At 44.6% G+C, this 8,160-nt stretch overlaps 1 protein-coding gene across 2 annotated transcripts in view; it reads left to right on the top strand.

Moving 5' to 3' along the window:
- The first annotated feature begins 1,890 nt into the window (after positions 1–1,890).
- Tm9sf4 (transmembrane 9 superfamily member 4) overlaps positions 1,891–8,160 on the top strand; it is a 46,290-nt gene continuing 40,020 nt past the window's right edge. The window contains exon 1 of one of the 2 annotated variants that reach the window (XM_085833239.1): positions 1,891–2,134. In XM_085833239.1, the coding sequence (XP_085689365.1) occupies positions 2,120–2,134 (15 nt within the window). In that variant the 5' untranslated portion in view covers positions 1,891–2,119. The remainder of the gene's footprint in view (positions 2,135–8,160) is intronic. The other variant, XM_085833248.1, reaches the window with a different exon arrangement.

The following is an 8,160-nucleotide window of genomic DNA, read 5'->3' as shown; positions in this document are numbered from 1 at the left end:
CTATCTAGTAAATCCGTCCTGCTTCTCTAGCTCTGTGCCTCTTGGGAATATATCTGCTCTTTGGGATAGTGTGTTGGTCCCAGGCATTTATGGGTTTGTTTTTCAGCATACATAACAATCCAACCCAATACTAAATCAACTAGGCTCAACCAAGTAGTTCTTTTGTTCTAAATATCAATAAGGATATTCACATGTTCTATGTTTAGTTAGTAGCTTGCTAGGTTTGAACTGTACAAACTTATTTCCTTTACATGTGTAACTGTCAGGTGGGGTTTCTAGAACTCTGTGAGGCAGCAGGACATCCAGCCATATTTATATCCTTGGGAGGAAGGAGAAGCTTCAAGCCTCTCACAGCCTAGACACAGAAGTGGAAGACACTTATAATTCACTCTATTTGGTCAAAGCAAGTAACTTAACCCCAGCATTCAACAAGAGAAAAAAAATTCACCTTTTGACAGGAGAACCAGTATGCTCATGCAAGAATGAGAGGCTTGTTAGTAGACATTTATGCAGAAAAAAATCCACCACAGTAGTAATCAGTACTGACCACAGTGGTGGTCAGAGCTCAGCAGTTCCCTGCCAAGGTGCAGAAGAGATAGCTAAAAATCTTAAGACCAGTTTTGGCACAGTACTTAAGCAATGCTGAGTTTTCTGTTTAGAGGGTGAGGGGTTTAGCCCGTGGCTCTCTTTATGGCTCAGGCTGGTCTTGAACTCACCATGCCTTCCTTCCTCAGCATCCTGAGTGCAAAAATCACCAGTGTGAGCATCATCATCACTGAACATGGATGATGATAATGGTGACCATAACGACGACGACTGAGGCAAGGTCTCATGTGTCCCAAGATAACCATGAACTCTTCTTGCTGGACCTTCTGAGTTTTGGGATCACAAGTCCCAGTGCTAAAGATTAGGCAGGCTATCTACTAAATTAACTATATCCTCAGAACTCATTACTACTCTCTTAACAGCTTTTTGGATCCATCTAAGAAGACCTCACTGGCTCTTTGTACACTTTACAGTGGTATAAATGAACCAAACAGTCTTTCTCCATTATGATCCTTTGAGTCCTCCCCAGGCCCTTTTAAGTCAATACTGGAAAGTGAAGTTTAAGATGGTTAAGTGACTTGCTTCAAGTCATACATTAAGCCAGTTAGAATGGAGAAGTCCATCGCTTCTCGGCCTTTTGGCTAAGATCAAGTGTAGAATGGAGAAGTCCACATTGAAAATGTCTCCTTTCACTAAGTGTTCTGCTTTTCATTCACTCATTTAACAAAGCATATTGTTTAGGACACCTACCATATGTGTGAAGGAATGTACATAAGTTATATAATGACAATTATTTATCAAATACTTTATATTATTGTGTCAGTGAATACTTAACATAAACCAATTATAAAAATAATCTAGAGCCGGGCGTGGTGGCGCACGCCTTTAATCCCAGCACTCGGGAGGCAGAGGCAGGCGGATTTCTGAGTTCGAGGCCAGCCTGGTCTACAAAGTGAATTCCAGGACAGCGAGGGCTATACAGAGAAACCCTGCCTCGGAAAACCAAAAAAAAAAAAAAAATCTAGAAATCTCTGCCCCATTTCACTGACGACAAAAAGGCCGTGTAAGGGAAAGACAGACTTGAGTCTAACCTTCATAGTTATTACGGCCGATTAGTAAGACTATATTATAGTCAAATAAATATTTAAACATATAATTACAAATTACTCTGAATCAGAAGCTGTCAGAGAAGGTTTACCATGCTTTCCGTTTCACAATTAAGGTCCCGGGTAACCCTGGCAACGACTCTTTCTGCCAATACTAAAGAAAGCATCCAGGGAGCGCGCCTATTTCCACACACCCCCATTACCCACAATGCAAAAGGAGTAGGCGGAGGAGCAACGTCTGCCAGAAGTCAATATGGCTCTAATAGTTACACCGTACGTTCTCTTCACCTAGTCAGAGACCTCACTGCCGAGGCCAATCTGCCAAGGAGAAATTAAGCTTCTTTTACCTCCTCACTACTGCGACTACAGAAGAATCTGAAGCCAGGAGTCCCCTTAGTGGAGCTACACTCCGTACCCACAGAAGCACCACTTCCGCTGACGTCATCACGCCGACACGTGGATCCAAGATGGCGGCGGCGATGGTGAGTGAAGGAGACTCCGGGAACCGGAGCTGGAGCAGGGCCCCCCTGGATAGCCCAGGACCTTCCAGCGCCCCATGCCTGGTTCCCAGCCTCCTCCAGAACCCCTGTTCGGGTTACCCTTGACTGGGTCGGCCTCTACAAAGTCCCTTTCTCTAGCCTTGGCATGACATCTAGACTTGTCAGGGCCTGGAGTTTTAGGGGAGGTGCCGCTTGGAAGGAAGACTTCGGCTCATGCCTTCACGGTTCTCATTTCAGCTTTCGTTCCCGCCCCTTGTCACCCCTATTTCCCATTTCTTCCCCTCCAGGCTTTGTCTCCTCCCGAGAGGCCCCCGTTATTTCTGCCTTCGCTCCTCCTCCTCACGTTCATATCCAGCTGTCCACATACCCATCAGCCTAACCAGTCTGCGGGTGCCACCTTGCTCGCACCAGCCCGAGCCTTGTCCTTAGCTGCACCCTCAGCGGTTCCCATAGCGCATCCCGTTTGATTGCTGCTGTACCAGGGCATCCCATGGCCATCATCCTATCCCCAGGCCCTGCCCTTCTCCTGCCTTTTCTGTCAAAATCGTTGTCTCTCCTAAAGTGCTTTTATCCGATTGGTTCTTAAACTCCACTGTGCACGGGGATCTTGGGTTGTTGGTGGGGAAGCATGTTTAAATAGTTTCCTGAGCCTCACTCCCAAAGATTGCAATTCCTTAGGGTTAGGCGATGCTCAGGAATCTACAGTCTCACAAACAGTCCTGTGTTTATAATGGAGGTGGTCCCTGGGTTACCGTTTAAAAACACTCTGGCCCTGCCTGTCTGTATCCCCTTCCCACGCTACACAGCTCCTTACAGATGAAGGGTCACTATCATGAAGCTGACTAGAATTAAGTCTCTTTGTGGATGAGAGTGGAGGTAATATACCTGTGCCTGAAGGATGAGTCACTAGCTGACTTCTGTTGATCAACCACAGAATTAAGTTTTTGAAGGTCAGATTTTCTAAGAGAAGTTCAGCTCAAATTCTGTTTGCCAAGAAATGAGAACAAAAGTCGAAAGTGAATTTTCCTGGGTGGTCTTGTATATTGCTTTCTCAGAAGATAAAATTAATTCCATCGTGGTAGTGAATGACAAGAAAGACTCGGAGAGATAGCTTGTGACATTTGACTCTACTGAAGGAAAATTCTTGCTTAAGTTATTTGATGTTGGTTTTCTCTAAACAGGGCCAGGTTAATTCATGAAAGGATTCTGTCCTGTTAGCAGACTGCTTGCTGACTTATCAAAAAAAAAAAAATTTTTTTTTTTAAATTAGGTTCCTTGTTTATAACCCCAGAAATCAGGTAAAATTTTTCAAGGCTTTGCAGATTGTAACCCCTTTTGTGGAGCACTTGCTGAGCGTACACAGGAGCCTAAGTTCGATATTTGGCTCTGTTTAGGGGAAAAGCTGATTCAAAGCTTTACCTGGTTTCTGTGGCCACAGACTTCAGTATGAATCATGAAGAGGGGTAAATCCCAAAAGTGGGATGTTGAAATCCCTTTTCTCCTTTATCACATTCAGAATAAGGCGAATGTGAAGCCAGGAAGTCACACCCTTTCTTGTTCATAGAGAGTTTAGTAAAGTGGCATTCATAGCACTTGCACTGGGAAATTCTTGCCCTGTACAGAGCTTTTAAGAGTTTATAAGTTAGCAATATGTATTTCTGGTGTGCGTTTCTTCATTCAGCAAATATTTGAATGTCCAATGACTGCCAGGAACTAGGTGTATGGTTGCCAGAGGGTCATGGTCCCACCCTTGTGGGCCCACTCTCATTCCAGGAAACCTGCCTGGTGCTGCTAAATGCTGTGAGGGTAGCAAGGCGACGGGATGGTGATTGGCAGTAACTGGGCATCATAGCTGGGGCTGACTGACAGACAAAACACAAACAAGCAAACCAGCTTTGCAAAGAATGTCCCAGGCAAAGAAAATGGCAAGTGTGACGGCCGAATGACATGTTTAAGGAATCTATAGAAGACTTTTAACACCGGAACCATGGGGAAAGGTAGCGTAGCAAACAGCGACCAGGGACGAAACCGGAGACAAATAAGAACAGCACTTGCTAGAAGTAAGTGTGCTTGTGATTGGTGCATGGTGTAGCTCACGGTTAGCAATCTGTGTACTGGATTTTGAAATAGATTTTTCTATTAGGTTGGCTTCACTTCCTCCTACCCTACTGGGACAACACATCAGGGGAGCCAGCTTGTTCTTAGTGTGCAGATAGACCATAGAAACCAATTTTTTTGTTTTGTTTTTCGAGACAGGGTTTCTCTTTATAGCTCTGGCTGTCCTGGAACTCACTTTGTAGACCAGGCTGGCCTCGAACTCAGAAATCCGCCTGCCTCTGCCTCTCGAGTGCTGGGATTAAAGGCGTGCATCACCACGCCCGGCAGAAACCAGTTTTTTAAAAATTTTTTTTATGTATGAGTACATTGTAGTTGTCTTCAGACATACCAGAAGAGGGCGTCAGATCACATTGCAGATGATTGTGAGCTACCATGTGGTTGCTGGGAATTGAACTCAGGACTTTTGGAAGAGCAGTCAGTGCTCTTAACCACTGAGCCATGGAAACCCCAGCCCCATGGAAACCAATTTAACTCATTTCAATAAATAGAGAATGTGGCACCTGGGAGGCTGAGGGATCTCTGTGAGTTCAAGGCTAGCCTGGTCTAGATAGTTCAGAGAGCTAGGACTATGTAGAGAAATTTAGGTAGGTAGGTAGGTAGGTAGATAGATAGATAGATAGATAGCATGAATGGAGAATGTGCTATATACTGAGCCCAGTTTAAAGGGCACTCAAGAAACTGCGTGTTAAGTGAAAAGGCCCAGAAGCAAGTTTGTACAGAGGTGTCTGTGGAGTCATAGGTAGGTCTGAATTTAGTTTGTGCCAAGCACATTACTACACAGAAGTCAGTACTGTTCCCACCCCCTCATACATGTAAGCTATTTCATAACCATTTTGGGTGGGGCATATAGATCTAATTTGGAGTGGATCCACTTCTGAGGCAAATCATACAAACAGGAACTGAGCTACTGGACTTGGTGGCCGTGTGAAATGGCTGGTGATCTGGGGAGGCTGTTTTCCTTTGAAAGTTAGAGTTGTGGGTATGCAATGCAAGGGCTTTCCCCCTCCCTCTCTTACATTCATGAATGGCTCTAATTGTTGTGCAAATGCTACCCAGGTCTACTAAGCACACAGTGAGTGTTTCCTGAATCTTCAGAGTACAACTTCCCTGGCCATAGGAAAAGGGAGCCAGGAGTTTGCCTTCTGCCCTGGATTTAGACCACTGTATAAAGTGACAGGATAGAATTCATCTGGCTGGGCAGAGTTGAGAAGCAGACTCATCATATCTCATTACAGAAAACTACTCTTGGCAGTATTTTAATGGAACTTGGGAAATGCCCATCGAGTACATTCATGGGCATATAATACTCCACTCCTCTTATATCATCTCCTCACACTATCAGCTTCTATTATGGTTTTATCCCTATGGATATGATTCATATACCACAAAATTGCACCTTCTTATTAAAATATCTTTTTACATTTTATGTGTGTTTGCCTGCATGTGTATATGTGTACTGTGTGCATGCCGGTGCCTGAGGAAACCAGAGGTCATCAGAACCGGAGTCACCGAGGGTTGTGAGCCACCATCTGGGTGCAGGGTCGCAAACCCAGATCCTCTGCAGGAGCAGTGGGGACTTGTAACACTGAGCTCTCTTAAGCACACAGCTGAGTGGCTTTGGGTGTGTTTAGAGGATCACTGTTTAATTCCAGAACATTCCCATCACCCTGCTAACCTGGAAAGCACTCCTGTCCATTCCCAGGCTTCGCACCCTCGAGCCTCTGGCAGCCACTGCTTTTCTGTGTCTCTGAGGATTTACCTTTTCTCAGTTCATAGAAAGAGAACTTACAGTGTGTGGGGGTTGTTTTTTGTGTGTGTCTAATAAAAAGTTTATTATAAAATATTCATCTTTAATTTGGCAGACACAAGAGATATGAACAAATGCAGTTATTAGAAATATTTTGAATACAGTCTAAACATTCTCCAAAGTTCTCCAATCATTTAAGGATTGCAGGTGAAAGTCACACCCTGCATGCTTCATTGTTACTAGACTTATTTAATAAGCCTTCGTCAATAAAATCACATATATTTTTAACACTAGTGGAAACAAGAATAAGTCTAAATCACATATCCTTCCCGTCTTGAGAGGCAAACCATCTTAACTATAGAAACCAGCATCAGTTCTATATTTAATAACAAATCACTCTGTCCAAGAAATCCTAGTACTTCATTTTCCTTTTTAAATGGCTAAACAATTCTTGCTGGGCGTGGTGGCGCACGCCTTTAATCCCAGCACTCAGGAGGCAGAGGCAGGCGGATTTCTGAGTTCGAGGCCAGCCTGGTCTACAGAGTGAGCTCCAGGACAGCCAGTGCTATACAGAGAAACCCTGTCTCCAAAACAAAACAAACCAACCAAACAAACAATTCTTGTGTGGTTAGACCACACTTCTTCATCCCTTATCAGCTGCTTTGGACTGTCCATGTATTAGCTGTTTGGAATAATACTGCTGTGAGCTGTGTGTACATTTTTACATAAACATGTTTTCAGTATTTTAGGATACATGTCTAGGAGTAGAGTTTCTGGGTCAGTTTACCGTATTTTGAAGGGTTTTATTCCATGTAGGGCAGAATAATGGACTGACTGACACCAAGGTTCATTGGAGCGGGAGGCAGGAAGGTCCTCTGCTTCTAGTTTGATGCTGTAGCAGCTTCTAACTCCTTTGGGCTTTCAGAGCATCATCAGCTTGTGGAGAAGCACTGGTGTAGGAGGCAGCAGCTTGGCTCCTTCCAGTAGTCACTGATTTCATGTATGGCCTGGCAAATGGATTTGGCCTTCTTCTGTATACATGTCATATGTGACACTAAGATTTGAACTTAAGCTGGTGGTGGTAGCACACGCCTTCAATCCCAGCACTCAAGGAGGTAGAGACAGGTGCATCTCTGGGAGTTCTGCCAGCTTGGTCTACATGGGGAGTTCCAGGCCAGCTGGGCAGAGAGAGAAATAGGGGTGGGGGAAGATCTGCCAGAACAAAAACTAGGTGGCAGTGGTCCGTGTCCTTAATCTCCTCACTTGGGATTGAGAGGCAGAAACAGGCAGATCTCTTGAGTTAGAGGCCAGCCTGGTCTACAGAGTGAGTTCCAAGACAGGGCTACATAGAGAACCTTGCCACAAACAAACAAGGGGATTTGGACTTGATGATTTCTAAATTCCAAGTGGAAAGTTCTGCAGCTGATATGTACATCAAAGCTGCTTTGCTAATGTATTGTGCAGTTGGGTTTGTTTTTACCTGTCACCATCCTTTGTTCCCTCCAGGGGGTTATGTTGGGCATATTTTTTGGCTGGCTCCTTGAGTTGCCTCACCTAGCATACATTCTGCAGGAACAACTGTATCCTGAGAACTGAGTGCCTGTACCAAGCCTTGGTTAATGTGTTTCTCTGAGAAGTCCTTTTTTAAAGGAGGACCTCAGCCCACAGGAAATGCAGAGGAGACAGTATTTAGTTGCTTCTTGGTCTCTATTTTACAACTTGGACAAAGGGTCTCCTTTGATCTTGGAATTAAAGAAGCCAGTTGCAGAATGTTGGTGAAAGTTGAGTTTTGATCTCTCGGCACTGGCAGGAAGGTGGGAAGGACCCAGGATGAACAGGGCCATCTGGCCACAGATGAATGGTAGGGGCTACTACCTCCTAACCTGCTTTGATCCCTGAACCATTTGCTGTCATTATTGTTTCCCGGATTGGGAAACGGGGCACCCAATTCTTCTCAGTCCCACCTCATTCTCCTTCATTGCTTCCTCTGTGCCATCCGATACGTCCAATATGATTTCTTACCTGCATCCGATACCTTAAACTGACAGACCTCCCAGACTTTGAGGTCCAGGTCTAAAGCTGCGTATACAAGCCTGGGGTAGAATTACTTTTGCAACTGTGGGCAAGCTTCTTGCCTCTTTAA

Source organism: Mus caroli, unplaced genomic scaffold, assembly GCF_978045245.1.
Source record: "Mus caroli unplaced genomic scaffold, Mus_caroli_1 scaffold_2, whole genome shotgun sequence".
Taxonomy (NCBI): domain Eukaryota; kingdom Metazoa; phylum Chordata; class Mammalia; order Rodentia; family Muridae; genus Mus; species Mus caroli.
Note: the sequence above shows the minus strand (reverse complement) of the source record. Positions and strands in the feature narration are given on the sequence as shown.